Source organism: Humulus lupulus, chromosome 3 (genome assembly GCF_963169125.1).
Source record: "Humulus lupulus chromosome 3, drHumLupu1.1, whole genome shotgun sequence".
Classification (NCBI taxonomy): Eukaryota; Viridiplantae; Streptophyta; class Magnoliopsida; order Rosales; family Cannabaceae; genus Humulus; species Humulus lupulus.
In genome coordinates, this window is record NC_084795.1 from 284,769,611 (window position 1) to 284,785,385 (window position 15,775).

The 15,775-nt window shown below is 34.0% G+C and overlaps 3 protein-coding genes across 3 annotated transcripts; 2 read left to right on the forward strand and 1 right to left on the reverse strand.

Moving 5' to 3' along the window:
- The first annotated feature begins 1,153 nt into the window (after positions 1-1,153).
- On the forward strand, positions 1,154-3,522 carry LOC133824894 (uncharacterized). The gene is made up of 3 exons (XM_062257913.1): positions 1,154-1,470; positions 1,987-2,245; positions 3,137-3,522. The coding sequence occupies exons 1-3, from the start codon at positions 1,303-1,305 to the stop codon at positions 3,193-3,195; spliced, it is 486 nt and encodes a 161-aa protein (XP_062113897.1). The 5' UTR covers positions 1,154-1,302; the 3' UTR covers positions 3,196-3,522.
- A 112-nt stretch (positions 3,523-3,634) lies between these two features.
- On the reverse strand, positions 3,635-5,549 carry LOC133824893 (uncharacterized). Its single transcript, XM_062257912.1, has 3 exons — positions 5,240-5,549; positions 3,944-5,110; positions 3,635-3,849 (listed from the first exon to the last, which is right to left on the reverse strand). The coding sequence occupies exons 1-3, from the start codon at positions 5,279-5,281 to the stop codon at positions 3,721-3,723; spliced, it is 1,338 nt and encodes a 445-aa protein (XP_062113896.1). The 5' UTR covers positions 5,282-5,549; the 3' UTR covers positions 3,635-3,720.
- Positions 5,550-8,816: 3,267 nt separating this feature from the next.
- On the forward strand, positions 8,817-9,967 carry LOC133825884 (probable lysophospholipase BODYGUARD 4). The gene is made up of 2 exons (XM_062258777.1): positions 8,817-9,345; positions 9,594-9,967. Exons 1-2 carry the CDS (start codon positions 8,817-8,819, stop codon positions 9,950-9,952), a joined length of 888 nt encoding a protein of 295 aa, XP_062114761.1. The 3' UTR covers positions 9,953-9,967.
- Positions 9,968-15,775: the final 5,808 nt, after the last annotated feature.

The following is a 15,775-nucleotide window of genomic DNA, read 5'->3' on the forward strand; positions in this document are numbered from 1 at the left end:
GAAAGAATTCTTGTAATCTATACTGAAGAAACTCAGTTGACTCGGTTCATCTGATCTTGAGTACAGATCTATAATCACAACTCTAAGTGGATTAGGTTATTACCAACACATTGGGGCTGAACCACTATAAAAATTGCGTGTGTTATTTACTTTCTGTTCAAAATTGTCTGTGTCGTTTAATTTCTCTTGAAGGCTTTATCGTATTTGACGTTCTCATGTCGTTGGCCGAAAACGAGGTCAACAACTTTGAATACAAAAAATCTGAGATCATTTACAAAATGTGTTCTAGCCCTATTTATAGATTGCTGGGGGCAATTAATTCCCTAATGATGGTTAATTACATTTATTATTCATTAACGGGGTTTTGAATGGACAATAAAGGATAAATTCCACCAGTTAATGTGCTAGTGGGCCCCTGCGTATCTCGGTGGACCCAATTACAAGGTTTCAGCCCACTGCTTTTTGGGGCAACACGCTCGTGACAATGTTAGGGGTAGCTGCACGTTTTCCATATGTCAGGCGACATTGTGAGACATCTTGCTTATCGCTTGTACGGAATTGACACTACGACTTGTGCCACAGTGAATATCAGACGACTACTTGTGGTCCAGGGTCATTATGATTGACACCTGGCAGCTCTCGTCCAGACCTGAAGGAGGAATCCTGTACACCTGGAGGACATGAGTAGAAGAGACGGTCATGCTACTGACTTGGAGTAACATCGTGGACGTGGTCCTCGGGAAGTAGCTTTTCCATGAGAACACACTCCTTTAGTGGTTGCGAACGATGAATAAAGGCAAGACTTACCTTCTGGGAAGCTCCAAGTGGGTTCCATGGGACTTAATTAGCACTTGTGAAGGCTTAAATATTCTTTAATGCATGCCACGTATCACTTAGTGAAAATGCTGACAACATGTTTTTAAAAAGTGGCATAAATCATATTTTTTAAAATTTATTTCTACAAGCCCAATAAAAATGGAAAAAAATCCCACTCGAATTTCAACGGCCCAAATTGAAAACAGCCCCTATTCACCCGAACTCAACCCGTTTTTTTGAAATCCAACAAATCATACTAATCTAAAACCGATGCTCTAACAACCCGACTTGTTTCTTTTCTTTCAAAAAATCCAAACTTTGCACCAAAATTATACTTTTAGACCGGTAAGGATGGAGCATTCTTCTCGGCCCAATAGATAGTCTCAAAGTTGGCTACTACAAGTCTGTAACAAACGGCGATTTCTCCAATGCTATTCTCCTTGTTTCCGCTTTCAAAATCAACCCAAACTCTTTCCTTCTCTCCAAATGGGTTGTTCTTCAGCTCTGAGTATGGCGTCCCTTATCAAAATTATGCCTCTTTCTTCCTCAAACCCCGATATTAATTATGGGTTTCTTCTCAAAGGAACTAAGCCCTTCACCAAACTCTCTGCCGTCTCTCCCAACGGCTCTGTTTCTCGCTCCTCATCGACTGGGGTCAGTCAGTCGTAGCTCAATTGTTTTATTTTGATATTCAATCATTTCGATGCTGTTTTAGATTATAATTATTGCATGATCTTACTCATCAGGTTTTGAATGTGTTTTATTTCAAAAGGGAACATCATTTATGGTTGAAAGTGTCTATCTTTAGTCACAAAACTGTGTATGTGCCTCAATTAGATTGAGCTTTGCATATCTTAAAATATTTATTATGTGTTTTTTTTGCAATGTGTTATATTTTATTACATGATTTAATTTCGAAGAGAACACCATTTATTGTAGAAAGTGCCTATCTTTAGTAAAAAAAAAATGTGAGTGTGCTTCAATTGTATTGAATACATAACATAGAAGACTTATTATGTGTTTTGAAATGTGTTATATCTTTAGTCACAAAACTGTGTGTGCCTCATTTGGATTGAATTTTACATAACTTGGAAGGTTTATTATGTGTTTTGCAATTTGTTATTTAGTGTACTTTGCCTTAAAAAGTAATGCAGACATGAATTGGTTCAGGCTGTGAATTCATCCGGGGATACTCATCAACGAAGAAGCAGCCTTGAATCTCTGTTTTGCTATGACAAAGCTATACCGGAGGAGAAGATTGAGAAGCCTGTTGGAATATCTTTGGCTGAAAAATCAATTGGAGATAATCCCAGATGCAATGATTGCCATGCCAAGGGTGCTGTCCTTTGTACAACTTGCTGTGGTTCAGGCTTGTATGTTGACTCTATATTGGAGAGCCAAGGCATTATTGTTAAAGTCAGATGCCTAGGTAACTTACCCCTTAATCTCTTATTATTGCTATTTCTTAATTTCTCTGTCACAGACATATATATACACGCATTTGAATTGGAGCTCAAAATGTATAGAATGTTTTACAATTGGGATGACATAGAGCATTTAATTTTACTCGAATGGGGGGTCAGTATGCTTAAGAGGGTATGATATTATGCTTAAATAATGCATTATCACCACATTGTTTTTTTGTTCTTTGAATGTAAAACTATCTCTTGTGCCATAGGAGGTGTGAATATCCAATTTTTTTTAGGTAGGGAGGTGCATTATCCTTAATTGGTATTGAATATTCACTTCTTGAAAACCATGTTAGCATTTTCTGCCCACTAGTTGAACTTGTTTTTTTACAAAATGTTTATTCATTTCTTTCTTTAAAATTTTATAAATAAAGCTATCACAAGCATTTCCAAAAACCATTTCTCCCTTGAAAACAAACTTGACAGCCACAAAATAGGTCATACCACATTTTCTAGAAAGTCATTATTATGGTTTCATAGATAAACAGCCACAAGCTTATGGACATGGTTATTTTTTAAAGTCATCATCTGCCTTAAGCTGCTCCTTTTTGTTTCTCTTCCTTTCCATTTTCTTCTTAAGTATTTATTTATCTTTTCAACAACAGCAGCAGGTTTACATAAAGGACCAACTATGTGATGTATGGAATTTTACGAGTTATTGTGCTGTAAACTCCATAATCAAACTTTGTTTGTTGTATTATATATTTGTAGTAAACTATCATAAAATTTGTTCTAACCCTGTGCTTATTGTTTACTTTAATTCCCAGCATTTTAAACTTCCTGCAATTCATTTTTCCACTCAATTAAATTACATGATAAAGTTCTAATATGTTAATCTTGACTATGTGTAGGTTGTGGAGGCAGTGGTAACATTATGTGTTCGGAGTGTGGAGGGCGAGGCCATCTTTGACAAAATTAGCGGGTGCTCAAAGCTTCTCGTCTTTAGATGGATTTGTTCTTTTAGTTGTATACAGTAATATCTTCTTTAACAAGTTCTCATTTCTTACAATCTTGTAGCCTTTGATTAATTTGTTGGAGGTGCCATTGTAATGCATCCTCCTCCTTTTTCCTTTCTTTTTTTTTTTTCCGGAATAAGTAGTTTTTCCTCTAAACTTGTTCTGTTCAGGTTTGTATCAACTGTTCTGTATATTGAACAAGCATGAATCTACACAAAATATTGCTTATTTGTATTGTGAGGCTACAAACTTATATAAGAATTTAAGTATGGTTTCTTATAGCTGTGTTGTTAAAGAATACTATAACAGTAACAGATCTCTTCTTACATATGAATACTCGAACAGGAAAAAATGTACAAAACAAAGGAACAATCTCTTTTTTTTTTTACAAACTCAAATTTTCAACATTTGTACAAATATCAATATTGATTAAGAAAAATGAAGGAGGAATTCTTCCTTAGACTGTGAAATCATTAGGCTTAAAATCTTTGAAGCCTTTGAATTCGATCTGGAATGGTGTTGTCGAATTGGGGGCTTCGCGGGTTCTCTGCGTAAGCAACATAGTAAGCAGTGACGCATGCTTGTTGCCATGCCATGGCTATCCGACACTGCAACAAAGAAAACAACAGTCAAAAATCAACAAGAAGGAACAAAGGTTAGTTAAGTTATTATATTTTTGTTCTATGAATCATTTCTAATTACCATGAAGTAACCAATGAAGAAAGCAAAGAGTGTAAGTTCTGTTGCATAGCTCTTATGAATTACAAATGCCCATATTCCGCTGACCAGGCTGCAGATTCCCCCAACTGTCACACCAGAAAGGAAGCAGAATGAGCCTGTCAGATCCGAATTGACCAGGTCTTCCAACTCGTTCCTCTTAAACAACACCCAAACGTCCATGGAAGCCTGCATAATCCCCTTGTTGTATACTCCTACATGAACAAAGCCCCACCGGTTCCCATACATCACCAGCGTGGAAGCACACCCTGCATAGCAGTTGGCACATGAGAAAAGGAACTCGCCATTGTCCCCTGCAGCCAATTTCATGGCTCTGGCTGAACCCCACACCCCACCAAGAATCGGGACAAGGAGTGACCCTGCACAGATGCTTCCCATCGACCGATTAACTGTCTCGCGCAATGCCAAGGTTGTTTCCACCTCGGCTTCAGCTGCCAGGTACATGTACTTGACTCTTGTGATTGTAGCTAGTAATGTGTTTTTGATGACTTGCATAGTCCAGGCCAGACTTAGCAGGATTATGGATATGAACAAGGCTTGAAAATTAATCTTCCCAGCTCTGGCTCCTCCAATACCAATTATCAAAACACAAGAATAGAGAGTACTGATGAGCATTGAAAGTGTGACTAATGAAGTAGATTTGATGGGAGGGGAAGCATTAGAAACCGTTAAAACCCGGATGGCGTAATAGAATCGAGGGCTGACCCAGCAGCCGTAAAGGGACAGAAAGAAGGCACAGAGCAGAGCAGCAACGCCTGCTACAAGGCTAGTTACAGAACCAATGTTTATAAGAAGCACTGCAACAGCGCAAGTCGACAACGGGGCCAGCCAGAAGGCGCCCTTGAAGGCTTTGGAAGGGTTGCAGCCAGAGATCCATTGCCATAGAAGAGAGAGAATTGCAGCAGATCCTGTGGAAGCAAGCAATGGAGGATACCAATCAGCGGGGCGAAAGTGGTGGTGGCGGGGAAGGCCTTGCGCTGTCAGGAAGATGACTAGTGCAACAACGAGAATGAGGTGAGAGAAGAAGAGAAATTCAACAAGTCTTGTCATGAATCCACTTCTGTTCTTTGTTGTTTGGGTTGGAATGGCTGGTTGATGTTGTTGTTGCTGCTGCTGCTGCTGTAGTTGTACCTGCAACAACCAATACAAGGCATATTTGGTACTTAAAAATAAGAAAGTCAACTGTGAAACAACAACAACAACAAGAATTGAAAGAGGTAGAGATCTATTGTTCGTATACTCATGCTAAACTATACATACATTGGGAATCGAAGGAGGTTGATGAGTTTGCATTTTGTTCATGATATGATAATCAAAATTCAATGTTCAGTGTTCAATACAAGCTAAGTGATCATCACTTTTATACTCAAGATTACGACTTTCTTGGTCTCCAAGAGACAAGCAATCATTGTTTATTCTATCTCTAAGAAACTCAAGAGAGACTTTAGCAAGAACTCAATTGCATCTACAAAAGTCAAGGAGAGACTTTTGAAAGAAGTTGTTGAGCATGTTAATTATTCTTAAAATAATCAAAGTTAGAGGCTTGACTTTTCGTTGTTTGCTGACGTGGGAAGCAAGACGTCAGTCAAGTCACAAGACTCATTCCTCATTCTCTCTTTCCTCGTGATCACATTCGGTGCTGCAAAGGAAGCGAAGAAACAGTAGTCACTTTCACTTTAAAGAGATTGTCAAACAACAAGAACAAAGCATTTCCATTGGAGGTGTTACCATGCTTATCAAAGAATAAAAAATGGGCTAAAAATGGTTTTTTTTAGTTACCATTTGATTATTATTTTAAAAGAAAACTAAGTTGTAGATGGAGATTTTTATGGTAATATTTTGAAGACATGTTACTACCCCTTGTTTTAAAAAATAAATATTTAGTATTATGATTGGAGTTGTATTGAAAAGTTAAGGAATCTACACCAAATTGGAATAGTCAAAGTTGCTTTTACTCTCCAAGAGGGAAAAAAGTTTGCAAGTCAATACTAGAAACTATTCTCAATTTTGGGATAGTTAAGTTATAGTCTCTTTATTTGAATTTTTGTATGTCTATCATAAACAAGTGACTTTTAAATGCTTTAAAGTTTAAAGGAAAGGGCAAAGTATAGATTGGATCAAGAACCTACATCCTTTGAGGCTACACTTCATTATTGATTTAAGTAAAAGTAAAATTTTAAATTGATTTCACTAACAAAAAAATTATACGTCTAGTTGAAAATTAGAAAATAAATAAAACGAAAAATTACATAAAATACTAATTTTCGCTAAAAAATTACGTTTTTACGGTCAAATATTTTTTTTTTCAATTTTATGGTTTTTGGGAAATTTTTATGTTTTTACGGTTTTGTCTTTTTTTTTTTTTTAGGTTTTTTTTTTTTTATATTTAGTTGGTCAAATAAGTTGTTTTTCTTAAAAACCGTATTTTTGTAATTGTGAAACTTTGAAAATAACATTTTTGAAAACTTGAGGAAGTATTTTTTTTAAAAGAAAATAGGAACCATAGAAAAGTAAAAAAACAAATGTGTATTTAAGAAAAAATCTTAAAATAAAATTAAAGTTGATATTTTGGAAAGTAAAAGATAATGTATACGTTTTCCCTTAAATAAAAGTCATTAATTTTTTTTTATAAAAAAAAATCAAATTTATGATGAGAATAAGAGGATATTTTAATTCAGATTATATAATAAGAAACAATAATTTGGTAGCTGAAATAAAGAATAATACATAAAGTTGAAACAAAAAGGTAAAATTCACTAATTGGAAAGAAAAATTTATAATTAGAAAGTCAGCAAGACACACCTTACATATAATTTATAATTAGTTCGCAACAATATATATTAGACACACACTTAAATTATATACATTTGTTACACATGTGTAATTAATCTCAACTATAAATAATTTTAAATGGAAACTACATCAGTTTTAATTATGTGGTTAAGATTAATTATATATCATAATGTGTAAAAAGTGTCTACAATTTGAGTGGGTGTTAATCATTACTCTATTTCCATTTCCTTAATGATTTTTCTTCTTCTTTCTTAGTGAAAGGGGATGTTGAGTTGCTATTCCCATCTATAATTAGGTTGGCAGCAATTTTGAGTACAAACAATAGTGGATTAAGCTTTATCGGGTTTCTATACTATACATTAATCTAAAAAGAGAATACACTCGAGATTAGAGACGTAGGTATATCCAAACGAAGGGGCAATGTTTTAAAAATTATGTACTTGTCTCTATCTAAGATTGATCCGACAAATTAATAGTTTAAAGTTGGAGCAGTTACAATAGTTAAGTTAAAGAAAAATTTGAGTTTACATGCATTATGGTAGGGCTTAATTAAAAAAAATACCATATGATGTACACATCATTATTTGATGCTAATATTTCCCATTTTTTCAAAAATGCTCGTACCATTGTTCCTCTCATCTCTCTCTCTCCTCCTTTTTCCTCGTGGCGACGAGCAACCACCATCACCACCCACTCTCATCCATTATCTTTGTCCCTATTCGAGACTGACCCGATAAATCAATAGTCTAAAGTTGGAGCAGTTCCAATAATTAAGTTAAAGGAAAATTTGAGTTTATATGCATAATGGAGGGGCTTAATTAAAAAAAATACCATATGCAAAAAAAATACTTGTACTGTTGTTCTTCTCATCTCTCTCTCTCCTCATTTTTCCCCATGGCGACGTACAACCGCCATCACCACCCACTCTCATTCATTTTTTTTCTTAGTTTTCCCCTTAATTTTTTTATCATTCGGCTCCATGATGTAAATTTCTGTCTTCTTTTCTATTCGAGATTGACCCGATAAATCAATAGTCTAAAGTTGGAGTAGTTAAGTTACTAAAATTAGTATTGCTAGTAAGATTGCATTATTATTTGTCACATTTATTTTAAATTCATGTTTTTTTTTTTTTTAAATAAATATGACTGCAATTTTGAAATTATTATATGTGCTTTGGTTTTTGGGCTTTTTAGTTGTAGACTATGCAATTTGATATTATAATTAGCTACTAAGTAGTATATATTGTACAACACATATATGGTTTAACTTTTACTTTGAGATATTTTTTTTTCTTCACACTGATTAATGGAAAAAAAAATTAAAAGGAAATTTTTATTATATTAATAATTATTTTATTGAGTGTTAGATATTTTACAAAAGTTGTTATTAATAATGAGTGATTTAGGATATATAATTAGTTTGAGTGTTAGATATTTTAGGAAAGTTGTTATTAATAATGGGTGATTTAGGATATATAATTAGTTATATGAGATAATTCGTTAGTGAAAATAACATATAATACCCAATTTAAGTTAACCTTTTTAATTTTTACCCACTTTTTAAAATTCTTAGATTAATACCCAAGATGTTACTGACTCTACCCATTATACCCCTTCTGTTTCACAATTTCTTCTCCTCACACACATATCGTCTTCTCTCCACTACAGTTTATTTAAATAGGGAAGTAAATGACACGACAGAGACAAAGATTGAGATTTTTACATTGGACTTCTAGTAGTATTTTAAGGGTATATGGGAAATGTGCTTAAAAAAATGGGTAATATTCAACTAAATATTATTAGTAGCTACTTTTAGTTAACTAATCATAAGACTGGGTATTTTTCAAGTTATCCCGATATTTGGTATTGTATTTAGTACCCAATTTAAGTTGATTTCTTTAATTTTTACCCACTTTTTAAAACTTTTTGATTAATACCCAAACTATTAATGACTCAACCCATCATTTTACAGTGGTCTAGTGAAACTGACAGTGAAATATTATTTAAAAAGGGAAAGGAAGTAAATGACACGCCAGATAAAAATAATGAAATTTTTACTATTTTTCAAGTTATCCTTGTTATACCAAATTTCTGAAAAGAACGAACAAAACCCTAACGACGACGATGAGGCCACTGCTCCAAGCCTCACTCCTCTAAAGCTTCCTTTTACTCATTCCACAACGACGCCGTTTAACCGGATTTCCTTCTCTCTCTCACCTTCCTTCCTTCCTTCCAGGTCTCTCTCTCTCTCTCTCTCTGGAATTTACAGAGGCATTGATGAGTTTTTGGAAGGTCAGGTCTCAATGTGTTACTGCCGAAACAGGGACCAAAGACAGGAAAGTGCCACGGTCGATGGTGACCTCTCCGAGACTCTGTTTGGGAGGAAAAACGTTTTCCGGGAAACTGGTTTTCTTGGATTCTCGAGAAAATGGAAGAACAGTTCAGAGGAAAGTGTCAATTTCCAAATGGGTGGTTCCAGGTGGTCTGATTGTGGATGCGAGTCTTGTCTTTCACGGATGAGTAATGGTGGTGATCATAATCTTCATGTTCGCATTAGACAGCCTTCTCAACAAGGTAATTTTTGCTTTAGAAAAGTTCCTATTTTGACCCCATATTGTTGGTTTGCTAATAAAGGTCAACTTTAAACTATTCACGTTTTAACTTCAATCTGTTGGCTTTAAACTATAGAGTTGGATCGAATTGAATATCAATTATGATAAGTGAGGGCAGTTCAAATAGTTTGACATGTATGGTTTGTTCTCACAAGTTCGAGTCCTTACTAGATGAGAAAATTAATGTTGATTGTCTTTCTTGTTTGACAGAAACCATCGATGAGAAAAGTTGTGAAAAGACAGTAGTTGAGAATGTGATATTCTTGCATGGCTTTCTTTCTTCTTCTTCACTATGGACAGAATCAGTGTTTCAAAATCTATCCAAACCAGTAGACCGTAGCTATAGGCTCTTTGCTGTTGATCTATTGGGTTTTGGAAGGAGTCCAAAGCCAAGAGACTGTTTCTATACTCTAAAAGATCACTTGGAAATGATAGAGAAATCAGTGATCAGTCGATTTCAGTTGGATTCTTTCCACTTGGTTGCACACTCCATGGGGTGCAACATTGCAATAGCACTGGCTGCAAAGCATTCCAAGTCCATAAAGTCAATCACTCTTGTAGCTCCCTAAGTTTGGTTCTTGTCTGTTATGTTAGTTTGCCAACTATAAATTGTTTTATTTTTTTATTACTTGTTCTTTATATCATTTTTTATCTTCGGATTACAATTATTAGGCTTTATTTTTTATCATTTTTGATGTTTAAGTTCTTTGTGAGTGGAGATTTTTTCTTCTCTTTCTGTGGAATTATGATGCCCTTTACCACGTGGTGTGTGTGTGTGTGAATGTAAATTATTATTATATTATAGTTTAAGATTTATCACATGTGTGAACTCTTTTAATTGTTCATGTTAACTTTACTCTATTAAATTAATATTGTTTCTTAATATATAACATGTTTTTTTTTATTTCAATTCTATTTGACCCAGAGATATTTGTTCTGTGGTTTGTCTTTAATATAGTTTAGTTTCCTCCAGACATTTATTAGGCTGTAAATTGTTTCTAATGATATGAATTTTGCGGTTGCAGTTTTGTGGAATCTTTGGCTGCTGTAATCATCCTTGTGCATAATCTTTGGCTGTTGTAGTCATCCCTGTGCAGGTAAGATTGGTGGTTGATTCATTTTCCTTTTTTTTTTCTTTTTTCTTTTCCTTTAAAGATTATAATACTATTGAGTTTTGTTAGATATAATACTATTAAGCTCACATGATTTAATTGTTATTCTGTTCTTTCATGATATGATATGCTTTCTGGGTATTCAGTATATATATCCTCTTTTGCCTTTGTGATCCATCACAGTCTAATTAAGTTTCGTTTTTTTAGTTCTAGGATCTGGTAATCTGGCTTAATGTTTCTCTTAGTTTTGATTTTTTGCCTCTGAAATCAATTGGGTAAGTTTTATTTTGTTTGGAGGATCTAATTTGTTGTTTGGTCTCTTTCGTTAGATTTTGATTAAGGACCAGATTATTATGTTTTTTAGGATCTATGTTAGAAGAAGAGTTTGTTCTTTTAATATTTTTTACCTCTTATTTATGTATAGAAATTGCTATGCACAGACTTGCATATTCTTATCCGAAAGAATTATCTTAAAGGATTATTGTAGCATATTCGTTCTGTCATGTGTTCTATTTTCATAGATTGGGTTGATTCATGGAGAGTGTACTTTTTAGGATCTGGGTTCTCATCTATTATAATTCTCAAGGACCAGATTATCATGTTTTTTAGGATCTGGGTTCTCATCTATTATAATTCTCAACCCAATTATCTATCTGATATGTCTATTCTATTTTCCACCTTTTTTTTTTATCGAGTCTACTTTATAGGTTGTCAATGAACACTTCAAAATTTGTTAGTATTTAGCTTGTTTAATATTTGTTCTCAAGTGTTTTGCCAACTATAAATTGTTTTGTTTTCAAGTTTTATTTTTTATTACTTGTTCTTTATATCATTTTTTATCTTCGGATTACAATTATTAGGCTTTATTTATTTATCTGGTACCTAAGTTGTTCATTCAACCACTGCACTATTTTATTATGTGGGGTAATTTTCTTTTTCATGTTTAGGTTCTTTGAGGAAGGTAGGCCTAGGCCTAATAGGATAGGCTCGCTACCATATGTGTTGCTTCGAGATGATCAGAATTTTGTATGTACTTACTGTTACCCGAGAGAGTTGCCAATTGGTCCTATATGTCATGTTGATACTTTTAATGGCTTACCGCAAATGGAGCGTCATCGTTTGAATGATTTAGTCATTAGGACAAAGGACCTCAAGACTCGTTTGGCAAGGAAGTTCGTCAAAAATTATTTTCCCAGGAAGGGTCTAATACTGAATGTACTAAAAAAAATCAAGGAAAGAAAAGACTTTAGATCCCAATTTTTTGATATAAATGTACCTGAGAATAAGTTGGTACGAAACATTTTATTGGATGGGTCTACAATACTACATATAATAGAGAGTTAGCATTAGAGTTTGGAATTGACCGGGATCAAGAAGCTTTGATAGTGGAGGATTTGTTTTTGCTACAAAACCAAATCCCCTTCCAAGTAATTGTATTGATCCTCGAATCGATGACAAATGAGGAACATCGTGCCAGCCTGAAAGTGGATATTGGTAATTTCCTCTACATGAACAATTTCATGACACATGGTCAACTTTTCTTCCACAACCATTCTGACGTTGATCAATGTGACAAGTTTCTTCAAATACAAAATTGCAGTGAACATGTGCACCTCCTTTACCTTCTACACTCCTTCATCAGAGGTAATAGTACATATGACCAGTTGTCTGATTCCACATTAATGATGCCACACGAACTGAGAGGAGTTATGCTTCGCATGCGCAGCATAGCGATACTTAAATCAGCTGGGTAAAGTTTAAGCCAACCCTGAATGGTTCAATCTCTTTTAGCAGTAAGTATTTTAGTTTCAAAAGATAGCTGAAACTTCCTCAGTTAATTGTTGACAAGAGGACGGAGTATAAGCTGATGAATCTTGTCGCTTACGAGATAAGTCTTCATTTCCGGCAAACTCAATATCCTATAATTTTTTGTGTAAAATTCATGGATCTTTTGATTGATAAAGAAGAAGATGTGAAAGTCCTAAGGGCATCAAATGTTTTTCATAACCGCCTTAGCAGTGATGCAGATGCATTACTTTATTACTTTAATAGGCATTGACTAATCTGAATTATTTAGATAGTCTAGTTGGTGTTCCTAGATATTTCTCATTGTATCTTAATTTTTTTTGAGATTATTTCCTAATTGCGTTAAAAGATGTTTATTACTTTAATAGGCATTGACTAATCTTCTTCTTTCACATCTTCATCACTGCTAAGGCAGTTATGAAGAACATTTGATGCCCTTAGGACTTTCACATCTTATTCTTTATCAATCAAAAGATCCATGAATTTTACACAAGAAATTATATGATATTGAGTTTGCTGGAAAGGAAGACTTATCTCGTAAGCGGCAAGATTAATCAGCTTATACTCTGTCCTTTTGTCAACAATTAACTGAGGAAGTTTTAGATATCCTTTGAGACTAAAATACTTACTGCTGAAAGAGATTAAACCATTCAGGGTTGGCTTAAACTTTACCCCAGCTGATTTAAGTTCCTCTATGCTGCACATGCGAAGCATAATTCCTCTCAGTTCCTGTAGCATCATTAATGTGGAATCAGACAACTGGTCATATGTACTATTACCTCTGATGAAGGTAAAGGAGGTGCACATGTTCACTGCAATTTTGTATTTGAAGAAGCTTGTCACATTGATCAACGTCAGAATGGTTGTGGAAGAAAAGTTGACCATGTGTCATGAAATTGTTCATGTAGAGGAAATTAACAATATCCACTTTCAGGCTGGCACGATGTTCCTCATTTGTCATCGATTCGAGGATCAATACAATTAATTGGAAGGGGATTTGGTTTTGTAGCAAAAACAAATCCTCCACTATCAAAGCTTCTTGATCCCGGTCAATTCCAAACTCTAATGCTAACTCTCTATTATATGTAGTATTGTAGACCCATCCAAGAAAATGTTTTGTACCAACTTATTCTCAGGTACATTTATATCAAAAAATTGGGATCTAAAGTCTTTTTTTTAGTACATTCAGTATTAGACCCTCCCTGGGAAAGTAATTTTTGACGAACTTCCTTGCCAAATGAGTCTTGAGGTCCTTTGTTCTAATGACTAAATCATTCAAACGATGACGCTCCATTAAGCCATTAAAAGTATCAACATCACATGTGGTCCTATATTTGTGATCATAATTTTGTATGTACTTACTGTTACTCGAGAGAGTTGCTAATTGGTCCTATATTTGTGACTATATCTATAGGTTAAGAAAAGTAAAAGTTCGGTACTGTTTCCACAATTATGATACTTTATTTTTTGCTCGGACAAAATTAGGACTTTTGTGGTCGGTTGGGCATGTTTGAGTCCATTATTTTAGTAATGGATGAAAATATAATTCCTTGAACACAGAAACTAAGAGTAGAAACATGAAATTTTCTGAAAAAAAAATGCACTTTTCTTATTATGAGGAAAGTAACAAAGCCAAACATCTGTACTTACGAGTGGATTGAGACTCATTGGAAGCACCGAAAGGTCCAAAACCTTGATTAGAGGTAGTTCCGTTTTGATATACCTTATTGAATATGCAAATAGATCAATCTTCTAAACGAAGCACAAGCTCTTTATATTATTAATATCAACACAGCTGCTTGGGAAAATATTTAATCCTTAAAAAAAAATGAAAATAAATTATCTATAATTGAGATTAATTACACATCATCATCATGCGTAACAAATGTGTATAATTTAAGTGTGTGTCTGACATATATTGATACGATTTAATTATAAATTATATGTAAGGTGTCTTGCTAACTTTCTAATTATAAATTTTTCTTCCCAATTACTGAATTTCACCTTTTTGTTTCAACTTTATGTATTATTCTTTATTTCAGAGAATGAGTATGTATGAACAACAATGGCTAAGAACCCATAAATAAAAAAATTCTAAACCCAAAGACCTCCTCTACAATAAGAAACTTTATTGATTGAATACGGATACATTAAACATAAGGGCAATCTACAAAGCTACAACAGAGACAGTTACTGATATTCTCTCTCTCAAATAAACAAAGAAATCATAATAAAAAATATAAAATTCTTAATAACTACATCAGTCCAAATTACCTTAATAACTTGGGTGTAAGGTCGTGAACAGACGAGGTGAAGCACAACAGTGTTCGTTTGTATTGGGAAATTTCAATTTGTATGCTTGATAAGTTTTATAATTACAAAAAAATGTTATGCATATTAAAAATTTCAAAATAATGCTATTTTTGACACTTTATCTAAAATGTCATTTCCACTTCCTCCTCACTTCTCATTTTTCTCTTCTTTCTTCTTCCCACTCTCTCTCTCTCTCTCACCTCACAACACCACCACCACACTAAATATTATATTTCAAATAGATTTGGACATGATTTTTGGATTTTTTTTGCGATTTTTTTCAAATCTGAAACTCTAAAATCTGCAGAAAATCGACATTACTCGATGGTGGTTCGATGGTGCTCGATGCCAGCTCGATGAGACCTTCAAAATCATGATTTTTTATTGAAAAAATGACTTTGCTTGATAGTAGCTCGATGGTGGTTCGATGCTGCTCGATGCCAGCTCGACGAGACCTTCAAAATCATGAGTTTTCATGAAAAAATGATTTTGCTCGATGGTGCTCGATGCAATTCTTGCAAGAAACATAATTTTTCACTCGGGTGTCCGTTTGGGGTGATTTTTTTTTATTTTAGGTATTTTTTTTCAAAATCTACACGTTTGACATGTTCATATGCACATTTGTGAAGTGTAACACTTGTAAAAAATACAAAATTGCAAACATACCTCATGTTTAAGACATCTTTTCACATGAAAAATCATGATTTTGAAGGTCTCATCGAGCTGACATCGAGCACCATCGAACCACCATCGAGCAAAGTCATTTTTTCATGTAAAATCATGATTTTGAAGGTCTCATCGAGCTGGCATCGAGCACCATCGAACAATGTTGATTTTCTGCAGATTTCAGAGTTTTAGATCTGAAAAAAAATTCAAAAATCATGTCCAAATCTGTTCGAAATATAATATTTAGTGTGGTGGTGGTGTTGTGAGGTGAGAGAGAGTGAAATAAGAGAGAGAGAGAGAGAGAGAGAGAGAGAGAGAGAGAGAGGGAAGAAGAGAGAAATGAGAAGTGAGGAGGAAGTGGAAATGACATTTTGGGTAAAGTGCAAAAAAATAGCATTATTTTGAAATTTTTAATATGCATAGCATTTTTTGTAATTATAAAAATTATCAAGCATAGAAATTGAAATTTCCCTTTGTATTATTGTCAAATAAATA